The sequence below is a fragment of the Cornus florida genome, unplaced genomic scaffold (assembly GCF_030987335.1).
Source record: "Cornus florida cultivar Cherokee Brave unplaced genomic scaffold, ASM3098733v1 CherokeeBrave_3.0.0_Hap2_Chr01, whole genome shotgun sequence".
NCBI classification, from domain to species: domain Eukaryota; kingdom Viridiplantae; phylum Streptophyta; class Magnoliopsida; order Cornales; family Cornaceae; genus Cornus; species Cornus florida.
This window is the reverse complement of record NW_026775571.1, coordinates 105,574,259-105,589,093: the sequence shown is the minus strand read 5'-3', so window position 1 is coordinate 105,589,093 and position 14,835 is coordinate 105,574,259. Positions and strand designations below refer to the sequence as shown.

The 14,835-nt window shown below is 32.8% G+C and overlaps 1 protein-coding gene across 1 annotated transcript; it reads left to right on the top strand.

Annotated features, from left to right (window-relative positions):
• Positions 1-7,666: 7,666 nt before the first annotated feature.
• Positions 7,667-14,245, top strand: LOC132313269 (beta-glucosidase 24-like). Its single transcript, XM_059812001.1, has 13 exons — positions 7,667-8,009; positions 8,197-8,266; positions 10,308-10,366; positions 10,533-10,608; positions 10,743-10,820; positions 10,947-11,034; positions 11,159-11,396; positions 12,067-12,173; positions 12,473-12,726; positions 12,810-12,841; positions 13,091-13,190; positions 13,370-13,481; positions 13,657-14,245. Exons 1-13 carry the CDS (start codon positions 7,704-7,706, stop codon positions 13,958-13,960), a joined length of 1,824 nt encoding a protein of 607 aa, XP_059667984.1. The 5' UTR covers positions 7,667-7,703; the 3' UTR covers positions 13,961-14,245.
• Positions 14,246-14,835: the final 590 nt, after the last annotated feature.

Sequence of the window (14,835 nt, the reverse complement as noted above, 5' to 3'; positions counted from 1 at the left end):
CAATTCTTTTTTTGAATAAAATATATATTACCTCAATGCAATGCAATGAATTAATCCAGGTTACTGAAATAAAATATAGATATTACCTCAATGCAATTTTTTTATGCCCAATCAAAATGAATATCTTGAAATCTAAATAACAGGAAACACAATTAATATAAAACTAAACTTAAAAAGAAAAAAATGGTTTGCTGAAAGAAAATATACATTACCTCAATGGCTCAATATGCAATAATATGATTTACAGAAAAAAAAAAAAAAAATACTTCATGAGATTCAAATCCTAAAATCTTAAAAATGCACCTGTAAGAGATAATATTATATCAGTCAGAATAGAAAAAATAATCAACCAAAAAAAGAAAATATATATATAGGATTTACATGGAGGAAAAAAAAAAAAAAAAAAAAAAAAAAAAAAAAAAAAAAAAACCTTTGTAAAAATTCAAAAGGTAGTTACAGTCTACATAGACAGGATGCTAAGAGTTCAGCTATAGAAAAATGAAAATCCGAGAAAAGAAATCGAGGAGTCAACAATCAAGAGTTTTCTTTAATTTTTTTTATTTTTTTTCAGAAAGTAAGAATGTTCTGTGTTTGGTTTGCACTTAATTATAAGCTTGTACCTAGTGTGATGATCATAAGTATAAATATATACAAAGTATAAGGGAGATTTGACTACACAAACGCCAGAAAACATATAAATAAATTTTTTATTATCCAACAGGAACAAATATATGAAGTTGTGTGCCTACTTTAAAGAAAAAGGCATAAAGAGAAAAGAAAAGGCAAAAGGCATAAGATAGTGATCATATGATTCATATTAAAATTTGTTATTGAAATAATAAGATGGGCTAATATTTTGAGACCTTTTCAAATTTGAAGTCATTTACCTTAATTTTTTCTTTTTTTAAGCCCATCATCAATTGGCCGCAAAATTTGAGGCCCTATAAATCATGAGGCCATAAGCGACTGACTGCCTTCGCCTTGGGTCATTTTAACTCTCAACAAGAATTCATCGGTCAGTTGGAGGGAATTAATTTTTTTCCCAACAGTAAGGTCATTAGCATTGACCAAGTAGGCTGGTAGCACTCCTGACATTGTTTTTTTTTTTTTTTTTTTTTCATACTTTTACCTATTGTTATTTATTTACAATATTCATACTCACATACATACGGAGATAATGATCACCGGGTATACCACATCAGTTCCTTTATCCAAAGGTAATCCTCTTTTGTTTAAGGGAAAATAAAAAAAAGAGAGGATATGATGAATTTTGTTTAAAGGAAAAATAGAAAACCCATCAACTTTAAAGTATCGTTACTGATTTTCAGGTTCATTGCTGGCATCTTCACGTCCATATTAATTATCCGCGTACCTTCAAAATTCTAGATGGGTCTTCAAAAGATCAATATAAAAAAAAAAAAAAATTTCCCAACCAGATTGCCAGTACCTGTGGATATTAAGTAGATGCAATCAAATCTCAATGAGGTTATATGTTCTCACCATAGACCTTAGACAAACTAAGCATTAAAATCTAAAACTGAAGTAATTAAAGACTGTAATCTAAAAGACTAAAACTCAATTAAGCAAACTATTTGATGATTTACGAAGAGCCCTAGGAACGATCTTTCTCGAAGGCGTGGGGGCCCATCCAGGCCGGCATCTCATCAGCTTTTCAAATCTGATTTCATCATTACTGTGTGCACGGGAGGCGTACACAGGAAGCTTTAACGTGGGTTGTGCTGTTTTTCTTGGGCCAGCTACAAGTGTGGACCCTACTCTGTTCTTTAGGCCTCGTGGGATCATGGATGTTGTGTCTGACTGGGTTCGTGGGCTGCCTCGTTGTCATGCAATTTTCGTGGTTCACGGTGTTGCTCTGATTTTTTTTTGTCTGTCTTTTCAGTTTGATGTGGTTCTGGTTTGTTTCTCGGGGTCCTTATACTCCTTGTTCTATTTGTATTCAAGTATCATTTGATGATTTTCCCGGAATTGCCTATGACTCAGCCGATGGTTTTGACGTGGCTGAGTAGGCGAGGGATGACTGGCCTGTGTATCTCAGGGCCGGCCCTGGCCCAAGGCGACCAAGGCGGTCGCCTTGGGCCTCAGATTTTAGAGGGCCTCAAATTTTGAGGCCCATAGGGGATGGAAAAAAAATGAAAATAAAAATAAGTTAGGGCAAATTTCAGACGACAAAGGGGATGGAAAAAAAATAAAATAAAAATAAGTTACGGCAAGTTTCAGACGACACAATCTGCTTCGACACTCCGCAGGGCACAGCCTCCGCTATCGCCTCAGGTGACAAGGTATGTTCATCCTCTCTCTCTCTCTTCTCTTCTCTCTCCTTTTGCATGAATCGATCCTTTATATATGTTTCTTTTTTTCGTTCATCTCATCATTTGATTTGTTCTAACTTTGGTTCGTTTGATTCGGGCCTTTACCTTTGTTCCAATAGTGAAAAGTAGCTAGGGTTTGTGTGTGTGCGCGTCACTGTGTGTGTGTGATGGCTATCAAAAGCTGAATGAATATTTTATGGTGCTCTTAGTATTTTAATAAATGTGTGCCTTTCTACATGTATCTTTCATGGCGATCGAGTCCATAATCTATGGCAGGTACTCTTTTTTTTCCTCTCCCTAAGTCCACCCCAATCTCACAACAGCAGCAACCATACCTTTTTCCTCATAATTTTTTTCACATTCAATCCCACGAAAATTAAGGATCCCTTCTAGTGGGTTGAGGTAATAATTAACTTTTTCGATCTCTAAATTATGCTCATACTTAAAAGTGCCAAATTAAGGGTTTTTTAATTTTTATTTTTATATGAAGATACATGCCACCATTATTGATGTTATTTGAAGTTGGCTCAGCTAGAATTTCAGTTGATAATACTGTCAAAGCACTTGCCATCAGAATGTACAAACACATGGAAATCAAGAGCAGGCTTTAACAAAACAAAAGTTAATGGTTTTTTCTATTAATTTGCACGGGTCTTCTGTAGCAATGATCAATCAATCACTGCTGGTAATTGGCTCCCAAAAAAAACACACACACAAAGCGTAGTGTAGTTAATTTAAAGAGCGAAAGACAAAACTATATATGATAATGGATGCCACATATAACCTAAAAGTCTCACTACTTTTTCAGTACTACAAGTTCAGCCTCCTATATATATATAGTCACCTCATCTCCACTTATTTTTGTCATTCGGTAATAATCAAATTTTAGTAGCTATATAAACAATGAATGTAAAAGAAGCTGCAGTTTTCTGTTCTCTAGTAAACTGTTTTTTTCATTTTTTATTTTGTGCCTGTGAAAATTTCACTCTTTAATTGATAAATTTATTGTTATTAGTTAATTGTATTATGCACACTGCACATGCACACAATTTGCGCACAATTATTTATTGGTGGTGATAAAAATTTATAGTTATTAGTTAGTTGTCAAGCACACTGTACAGACGCACAATTATTTATTGGTAGTGATAGATTTATACTTATTAGTTAGTTGTCTTATGCACACTGTACAGGCGCACAATTATTTGTAGGTGGTGATAAATTTATTGTTATTAGTTAGTTGTCTTATGCACAATGCACAGGAGCACAATTATATTAGTTGTAGAATTTGAAAACATCGTGTTAAAATTTCGCACTCTTATAATTCTTTGCGTGTGTGAAACTCAAGGGTCTCACATTTGAAAGTTCGCCTAGGGCTTCTCAAAATATTTGGAATCTCAGGGCTGGCCTGGGTGCGATGTATCCTTGTGGACACCACTTTAAATTTCACATTTCGCTCTCTCAGCTGCATACTTGAAACTGATATATTTCATGTGTTCTACATGTTGTTTTCAAACTTCATCGACATTTTTTCCCTGATATATTTGCCATTGCTGCATCTAGCTTGGGCTTTCATACTCTTCTCACATTATTTATCAAATTTATTCTTAATTCCATATCAATTGAATTCATAATATTGCCAACTTTTTAAGTGTTCTTATTGATGGTGCAGATGGGGGGTAGAAACACTGCTTGTTCTTCTGGATGCTATCAGCTGTAGGATATCGTTAGTCAGGGACATACCAACCATAATATTTGGAGCAGATGTGACTCACCCAGAAAATAAAGAAGACTCCAGCCCCTCAATAGTTGCTGTAAAATTCCTTAACTGATATCATGCTACGGATCCGTGTCATAGCCTCCACAGCTGTTGATTAATTTTTAATCCAAATGCTATCATTCAAACTTTTCAAAGGTGGGATCGATCCGCGTCATACCTAAGCAAGCATGGGCATTTGGTATGATGCGGATCGATCCCACCTTCGAAAAGTTTGAATGATAGCCTTTGGATTCAAAATTAATCGACGGTTGTGGACGGAGGCTATGACGCGGATTCGTAGCATGATATCAGTTAAGGAATTTTAGACGACAAGTTAGGGCAAGTTTTAGACGACACAATCTACTTCGACACTCCGCAGGGCGTAGCCTCCGCTATCGCCTCAGGTGATAAGGTATGTTCATCCTCTCTCTCTCTCTTCTCTCTCCTTTTGCATGAATCGATCTTTTATATATGTTTCTTTCTTTCGGTCATCTCATCATTTGATTTGTTCTAACTTTGGTTCGTTTGATTCGGGCCGTTACCTTTGTTCCAATAGTGAAAAGTAGCTAGGGTTTCGTGTTTGTGTGTGATGGCTATCAAAAGCTGAATGAATATATTATGGTTCTCTTAGTATTTTAATAAATGTGTGCCGTTCTACATGTGTCTTTCATGGCGATCGAGTCCATAATCTATGGCACGTACTTTTTTTTTTTTTTTTTTTCCTCTCCCTAAGTCCACTCCAATCTCACAACAGCAGCAACAATACCCTTTTTTCCTCATATTTTTTGCATTTTCACATTCAATCCCACGAAAATTAAGGATCCCTTCTAGTGGGTTGAGGTAATAATTAACTTTTTCGATCTCTAAATTATGCTCATACTTAGAAGTGCCAAATTAAGGGTTTTTTTTTAATTTTTATTTTATTTTATTTTTATATGAAGATACATACCACCATTATTGATGTTATTTGAAGTTGGCTCAGCTAGAATTTCAGTTAATAATACTGTCAAAGCACTTGCCATCAGAATGTACAAACACATGGAAATTAAGAGCAGGCTCTGACAAAACAAAAGTTAATGGTTTTTTCTATTAATTTGCATAGGTCTTCGGTAGCAATGATCAATCAATCACTGCGGGTAATTGGCTCCCAAAAAAAACACACACACAAAGTGTAGTGTGGTTAATATAAAGAGTGAAAGACAAAACTATATATGATAGTGGAGGCCACATATAACCTAAAAGTCTCACTACTTCTTCAGTACTACAAGTTCAGTCTCCTATATATATATATATAGTCACCTCATCTCCACCTATTTTTGTCATCGGTAATCATCAAATTTTTTTAGCTATATAAACAATGAATGTAAAAGAAGCTGCAGTTTTCTGTTCTCTAGTAAACTGTTCTTTTCATTTTTCATTTTGTGCCTGTGAAAATTTCGCTCTTTAATTGATAAATTTATTGTTATTAGTTAGTTGTCTTATGTACACTGCACATGCGCACAATTATTTATTAGTGGTGATAAAAATTTATAGTTATTAGTTAGTTGTCTTAAGCACACTGCATATGCGCATAATTATTAATTAGTGGTGATAGATTTATACTTATTAGTTAGTTGTCTTATGCACACTGTAGAGGCGCACAATTATTTGTTGGTGGTGATAAATTTATAGTTATTAGGTAGTTGTCTTGTGCACAATGCACAGGGGCACAATTATATTAGCTATAGAATTTGAAAACATCGTGTTAAAATTTCACACTTTCTTTTTTGCGCGTGTGAAACTCAAGGGCCTCACATTTGAAAGTTCGCCTAGGGCCTCTCAATATATTTGGAATCTCAGGGCCGGCCTTGGTGTATTTGATGGGTGAGATTTGCGTAGAACAGAAAAGTTTGGCTTAGTAAATCCCATTTGTCTGTCCTTCGAGGTAATTTCATGTTTTAAGTTTTTTATTTTATTTTATTTTATTTTTTTTATTTTTGTTATTAGTAGAGTGAGGGACATTTTAGTCTTTTCGTCCGCCCCACTTTATTTACCTACCAACGGACTTTATGAAATTTGAACAAGAAAAATATTTATTATTTGTATATTTTTAAAATTACTGAGAGTTTTTTACACTTCATCTTTTATATATATATATATATGTATTTTGCTTTCATTTACTTTATGTAGTTCACTCACGTTTGTAATTCCTTTTAACTATTTTGTTTTCATTTTAGCGTAACACTTGGTCACCATCCTGACACGTTTTCCTATATAAACCATACTAACCATTTTATTGTCCTAGTTTAACCTTTAACGTGCATGTATAAAGAAAACTTTATATATTATATAGGGATAATTCCATAAAAATGGAGCTTTGGGGTTAAAGGACGAAAGAATAAAATCAAAATTAATCCAAATTAATGAAATTTTCTCAAAGTCTGAGATGGACATAAAAATTTACTATACATCTTAATTTGTTACCTAAAGTAACCTACATTCATTGTCTTTTTGTCTCTCTAACCTCAACATATCAAATGGGTCTCTCTTCTCTGTTTCCTTCGCCCACCACCTCCATCCTCCCCAGCCAACCACCACCACCACCATCATCAGATCACCAAATAAATTACAACACCCAAATATATGCAAACATAACAATACAAAACGATTTCAACAACCCGCTTCAGAATGCACCAAATTCAAAACCCAAAATTCAACAATTCAAACTTCAAAATTAAAGTCACATTATTCACTTTCAAGACAATATATCTAAGTTCCAAAGGGTATGTAACCGATTAAAAATTAAAATTGAACCAATGTGGTAATGTGTCTCTAGTTCCAAAAGCAGTATGACAGTCATGGTAGCGAAAACAGCCATTACAATATCAATTAGACTACAATTGGTTCCTGGAATAAAATTAAATGCAGAATAAATAAATAAAAAACAAAGCTGATAAAAATAATTTATGCAACATCCCTTCCTATCAAACAGTTGTAATTTGTTTAAACGTTGTCAACCGCAAAAGATAATTCGTTTAATTTGAAACAATTTCAACTAGAAGAATCCTCTTAATCTTAAAAAAAGAAGATAATTCGTCTAACCATTTTATTGTCCTAGTTTAACCTTTAACGTGCATGTATAAAGAAAACTTATATTATATAAAGCAAAGGAACGACACACACATATATATAAATACATTTCTTTTCTTTTCCTTTATTTCATCCCTAACCTACTATTTTTTATTAATTACATTCTCACCTACCACAAATTATTATCACATAAATACACTTAATATTATATAACAACAACACCAATAACTACAATAATAATTTCAACAATAAAATTAAATAAACAAATAATAGTAGTATTAATAGTAATAAAATCAAATAAAAAAATAATGATAATAATATTTATATTTTCATATTTACGAGTCTTTACACCTGCCGTAAGTTGCCCTTTTAATTTCTTGCTGCAGTTAGGTGGACGCGTCCTTGCCCAATTAAAACCTTTGAACATTGGCAAGGACTTCAGTGATTGTCCCCTTGCATGCACTATATAAACCAACATAAGGGTGAAGCTTTTGGTGTGTATCAAATTTGAAACAAAATCTATATATCAATTAAGCTGTTTAGTGATCATGGCAACCCCCCTCCTTTCCACTCGTGCCTTCTGCACTCTCCCGGCTAATTTCAATAGCCCTTCTTCTGTCACGAGATCATCCACCACCACCACCACCAGCCGCCTTGTCCCGACTACTCTAGGGAGGAGGAGTTCAACTTGTCCTTCGGTTATGGGATATTCTATCACCAGTTCCCGTCCTGTCCTCACTGTGTGTTCTGCAACTCCCACTAACTTTGTTCCTGCATCTGTATGGAAGAAAGAAGTAAAACGTAGCGATTTTCCAGAAGATTTTATGTTTGGAGCAGGATCAGCTGCATATCAGGTATTGCACATTTGACCACCTTTAATTTTATATATAATTATTCTACTTGAATTAAGTACTAACTTAAGTATATACAAGCTTCCTAGTTACTTACTAAAGTCTTACGTATATATTTTAACCCATGTATATATGCATGCATGTGCATTGTGCTGTGCTATGCCTCTTACTGTTTCGTTTGTTAATTCAGGTTGAAGGTGCAGCAAGTGAAGGTGGCAGAGGCCCTAGTATCTGGGACACTTTTACAGATCGATTCCCTGGTCTCTCTCAAACTCCAGTTAAAAATCACACACAAATCACTCAAAAACTAGTATGAAATTCATTTTTCAAGGGTGTATCTTCTTCATTTCTCATTCAAATTTGAATTTTGAAAATGATAAGCGCGGGACTGCCCTTAGATAATCCTCCATGAATAGCGCTAGTAGTACTCCTGAACAGATGAAGGGGAAAATCACACCACTGAATCTTAATCAAATGAAGCTATGAACCAAAAATGAGAGAGAATTAAACCACATTATGTATATATATATAGATATATATATATATATGCTAGTGAAGCAACTCCAATATGGCCAAGAAGTCGAGAACACCACATTAACCCAGCTAGCTAGCTTCTAGTTCTTGACTTATTTCTCTAGAAACCTAGAAGCTCGATCCCCTTCTCCCATTAAATAAGAAAAATCAATTCTAAGAAATATATATATTTTTTTTCTCTCTCTCTTACTTCTATATATGACAAATAAACAACCAAAAATTTTACATTTATTTTGACGAAAAATATATATATTTTTTTTAGTTAAACTTTTTTTTTGTCAGTGTTTAGAAAAGGTCTACGTCGAGATTGAGGTTGAGTCCATCAGGCGAAATATGTAAAATAACTTGTCGAAAATTGATAAATAAGTTATTTTTATTAAATTTTAATATTTTTTTTCTTCGTAAATATTTTACGATAACTAAACACTAGAAAAAAAAAAAATATTTTTTGAAAAATATTTTACGTCCAAACAAACGAGCCTAATTGACATTTCTTTTCTTTCATTAGATTGCAAACTAAGAGACCCTTAATCAATGGATCCTGAAAATGCAATCATGCGTAGTTTTCAATCATCTCTCCATACAATAGCATAGTGAATATTTATTATTTCCTATTACAGGCAAATGACACATGTTTATTGGATGGGAGTATTATATTGTCGATACACATAGGATATATATCTAACAAATTTTTAATAATATTTGCTTATGTGGAATTTTTCTCTTCACCGGCAATATGACATAATGATAAAATGATGTGTTTAATTTGAATTTAAAATATATATAAGAAAATAATTAATTTTCCTTTTTTAATATTTTAAATTCAAAGTGGACAAGGGCTAATTTATTATTATGTCATATCGATGGTGAGGAGAATAATCTCATCATCGAGGAGACAAATATTGTACACAATTTTTTCAAATGAAAATGAGATCTTATAGGTGTATGGTCACTACTAGACCTGTTAACGGGTCGGATTCGGATCTGACCTGATTCGATTTGAATCCAATAAGCATTTTACTTGATCCGATCAGATTCAATAATTCGACGGATGTTTTGTAAGTGAATCCATACCCGATTTGTTAATAAATGGATATTCGATTTGATCTAATGCGATAAAATATAATTTTATAAAAAATTAATATCAAAAGAGAATAAAAAAAAATGATTATAAAAAATGACATAAAACAAAAGATAAATAAAATATGGAAGGAAAAGAAAAAAAAAATTGATCATTTACTCTTTGTTAATGAATAAATATTATGACATTATTAATATATACATTAAGAGATTTATTAGTATATGGGTGAGAAAACCACACTATTGTACATATAATAATATGATTGCTTTTATTTATTTATTTATTATTACATCTAATATAAATCTGATATGATTATTGTGTGTGTGTGTGTGTATATATATATATAAATTTAATCGGATTGGATCAACAAAAAATCATATCTAATTTGTTAAATCGAATTATTGGATTCAGATCCTAATTGGGTTATCGAATTTTTTTGTTCAATCCATATTCGAATAATCGGATCGGATTCAGATCAAATTCGGATCAGAATCTGATTCTGTCTAGTCACTACTGTGAGTTTTTTTTTTTGGCGAGTGACTTTTGCAACTTGCATATGAAAAAAATACATATATACACATGCATATATAGTTGTCTTTTTTCTTCTTTTTTTATTTATTTTTTAATTGTTGAAACATTATGTTTATACATGAGACATCTTGACAATATTTATCATAAAATTACAGAAAAAATTGCAGACGGTAGTAATGGAAGTGTGGCCAACGACTCCTATAATCGATACAAGGTAAATCAATCATTAGTTAAGAAAATTTTCTACAAAATAAGGTCATAAATACATTATTAAGTCTGAACTATATACTAGATTATTTAATTGGCACATTTAATTTGAATTATATAGCACAAGATAGATTTAACGTTCACTTTTTTTTTCCTCTCTAACCATGTTGTAGGAAGACGTGCATATAATGAAGAATATGGGTCTCAATGCCTACAGAATATCAATTTCATGGTCTAGAATATTGCCGAGTATGAATCAATCTTTTCTGCCTTATTTATTTATAAAGATCTCATATATCTCAAGTGATAAAAAATTTGAGACAATATATATTCAGTAACAGAATATATTCTAATTTTAATTATTATTGTGGTTATTTTATCAGCTGGAAAACTAAGTGGTGGAGTCAACCGGGAAGGAATCGACTACTACAATAATCTCATAAATGAACTCTTAGAAAACGGTACCCATGAATGAATCGACCTGAATTCCTTTCTAAATTTTTATTTTACTTCTGCATCAGCTTGCATAGTTTTAATTTGTCATCTCAAAGTATATGTTTGTGGTGTGTATATATATATATGCACAGGTATAACACCTTTTGTGACTCTATTCCACTGGGATCTTCCTCAGGCCTTAGACGATGAGTATGGAGGTTTCCTTAGTGAAAACATTGTGTAAGTGGCTCAGTTTAATTCTATCCATAATCCATCGACTATAGAATTAATTTTTTTAGTGAACATTTGGAGTTTAATGTTGCAACTAAATAAAATAATGCTGATTTTTATATCAACATAACAGGAATGATTTTCGTGACTATGCAAACCTTTGCTTTTGGGAATTTGGTGATCGGGTAAAGAATTGGATCACGCTTAATGAACCATGGACCTACTCTTTTTATGGACATCACAAGTGTGCACACCCACCGGGTGGATATTATCCATGGAATTCCAAGAGTCAATTGAACATGTACGACGTGACGCATAACCTTCTTCTTGCTCATGCAAATGCAGCAGATTTGTATAAGAAGAATTATCAGGTCAATTTTCATCCGCTTAATTAAATTTTGTGTTCATCTTCTGTATCCAAAAAAAAAAAAAATTGATGATAGATGTTGATATAAGGATGGCAATTTCCTCTGCCCGCCCTTCTTTCTAAATGAGTTTGGGGCGAACATAGTAAAATAATTAAACACCCGAATCGGGTTTGTGGCAGAGGCGGGTTTAAAATAATTAAACCCGCCCCGCCCCCGCCCGATTATATATGTACCTTTAAATTATATCTATATATATATAAATATATTTAATACTTTTTTTACCTTGCTGCAAGTGTCACTTAATATATTAATATTCACTATTTAATAATTTAAATGCCGAATCAGCTTATTTATCAGTCCAATTTGAGCACAACGGGATTTTTTTTTTTGCTAAATAATAAAAGTAGCTTAACCCGCCCCGCCTACGCAATTAAACGGAGTACGCGGAACGAAGTCAGTACTTTGTCTGCTAGAATAGGGGTGAGGATGGTGTACTAATTACAAACCCGTCCCGAACTATGGACGGAGTTAGTATGATAGATTTTCTAACGGAGTGGAGTAGGGTTTAGCTAAATCCACCCCAACTCCGCCCGTTGCCATTCCTATGTTGATATCAGTCCAAAATTAAACTGTTGTGATTACTTTAAGTACTAATGATATTGAATGTTAATAGAAAGTTCAAAATGGCAAGATCGGGATGGTGAATGTGATACGCTGGTTTAAGACTGCTGAAGGTCACGAAGATGCTGGGGAGAGAGAAACCGATTTCATGTTAGGATGGTGAGTATTATATAAATTTCATTTGCAATCAATTTGCCGGACCTTATTTTATTAAGATTCGACTTGCCAAAGCGGTCAATAATGGACCAACCCACAAAATGCAACCGTTTGGATAGTAGCCCGATTCCAAAGCCCAAAATGTTCTTGTGCAAATCATGATTTGAACAAACTCAAACGGACCAAAAATAGGTAATATGGGTGTGCTGACAGTGAACCGCAGAAGTGAGTTTAGGTCTCAGTACTAAACTTGTATGATTGTAGCTAGGTTCTAAGTTTGATTCTTCCATTTTGTTCTTCAGGTTTATGAATCCATTGACAACAGGGGAATATCCAAAGAGCATGAGAGATAGAGTGAAAGATCTTCCACATTTCAGTAAGAATGAGCAAAAGTTGCTAAAAAATTCATGCGATTTCATCGGATTGAACTACTATACAGCATATTATGCACTCGACAAAGATAAATATCAAGAATCTGATTATCATGGTGCTGAAAATTCACCTGATTATGAAAAACCATTTGTTTTGCATCCGTTCTCTGATGTTTTACTTACAGGTATATAATTAATTAGTTCTAAACTTCTAATGCAATTTTAATTCCATACAAACTAAAATGATCGAATATATTTTTGATTGTAGATCGGTGGAATGGTCAAGCAATTGGTGAAAAGGTAAGCCTTCAAGTTTAGTCAACCTCTACAAAAGAACGTCTAACCTAGTAGTATAACTTCCACATCCTCAAAGAGGAGGATAGGATAAAAATAAAAAAAAAAGTTTAGTCAACCTTCTCCAGAGTATAATTTAGTAAATTGCTGCAATTAACGAACGGCATATAAGTGTTTTCATTTATTAATAGAATATTAATCATCATTTAATCAAGTACTTACCTTATACAATTAATTAATTTGATAATGTTGCAGGCTAGTTCATGGCTTTATGTCTGCCCAGAAGGGCTTGGACATGTTTTGCTAAATCTTAAGAAAAAGTACGATACTAAGCTTATTTACGTTACGGAGAATGGTAAGCCTTAAATTTGGCAAGGTTAATTGTGTGTGTATATATAATATATATATATTTTGGGCAGAATGATATATACCATATATATATATATATATATATATATATATTACTACCATAGACATACCTACTACCATAGACATAGGTATGATTTAAGTCAAATACTTCTCGTTCTCTTACAGGGATCTGCGACAAGTATGATGTAAAAGGCACAAATCTTTCAGAAGTCTGCAATGATGAGAGGAGGAAAAAGTACATCCAAGATCATCTTCTTCAGGTTAAAGAAGCAAGAAAGTAAGTTCTTGGAAAAAAAAAATGTTATATTAATGATTTACACAAAGTTTAGACTAAATTAATAATGAAAATTGTAATACATATATTGTTTAGTTATTATATTTTTGTACATCAATTATATATATATATATATGACTTGGATTTTTTTTTTTTTTTTTTTTGTTTGTATGCACAGCGCTAATGTTAATGTAATGGGGTACTTTGTTTGGTCTCTCATGGATAATTTTGAATGGGCTGATGGTTACCTTACCCGTTTCGGTCTCATTCATGTGGATTACAAGAATAATTTAGCCAGACATCCAAAAGACTCAGCTCTGTGGTATATGAATTTTCTTAAGGGAGGGTCTCCGATAACTACATTACCAGTGGAACCTCGAGGGTCTTTTGTAACTACATTACCAGTGAAGGCAGCGAAAGAGTCTCCGATCCTTTACAGTACCAACGGAATTCTGTCAGAGCCGATAGAGCTTCCGAGCTAGGCCTTCAATAAAGGGACATCAAACTCCAATGCCAATAATCTTTGAACTCTCTATCTCATTTTTCTATAAAATAAAAGTGATCATCTCCACTTTTTTGCCGAAAAAAAAATATATATTTCTTTCCTTTCTGTTGATTGATGACATGTTTGTGTCATATATATGTGTGTGTTTAAACTCAAGCTAGCAGTCCTTTTGCTTGATCAATATTTGTGAGGGTTTGTAAGTTTGGGGAGGGCTACCTCCTGCTGTGTAGCCCATTATCGTCATTTCATTTATCAATATTTGTGAGGGTTTGCAAGTATAAGCTTTTGAAGTCACAGAAAGTAAAAAATTCACCTAGTAAATCTTATTATTAAATGATAGAACAACTGGGAGCAATTTATTTACAAGGGCAAAGTACAGAAAACTCTTTTCGGCTTGTAACATTTTTCAGTAAACACTCCTTGTCTATTTTTTTTTACCAAAGAACCCCCCTCGACTTGTATCCTTTTTCCAATAAATTTCTCGTCTAATTTTTTACCAAAGAACCCCCTCAACTATCTGGAGAGGATAAAAGAATTAATAATTGGATCAAAATGTCCTTTTATTTAAATATTAATTCTCAACTTCAAAATTTTATATCTCACAAATTGTACATTTAAAAATTATAAATAACATATGTACGGAAAGGTTATGAAATAAGGATTTCAGAAATATAAAATTTGTACAAAAAACCTTCATAACCAGAGAAAAATAGGTAATCTAAAAATCTACTTCAACAATTTTATTTTATTTTTAAAAAATAAAATACTTGAGATATTTGTAAGAAAATTTTCAGAATCATTCATTTATATATGGAGCCGAATATATAAAAAATTTAACCTCAACAGAGATCA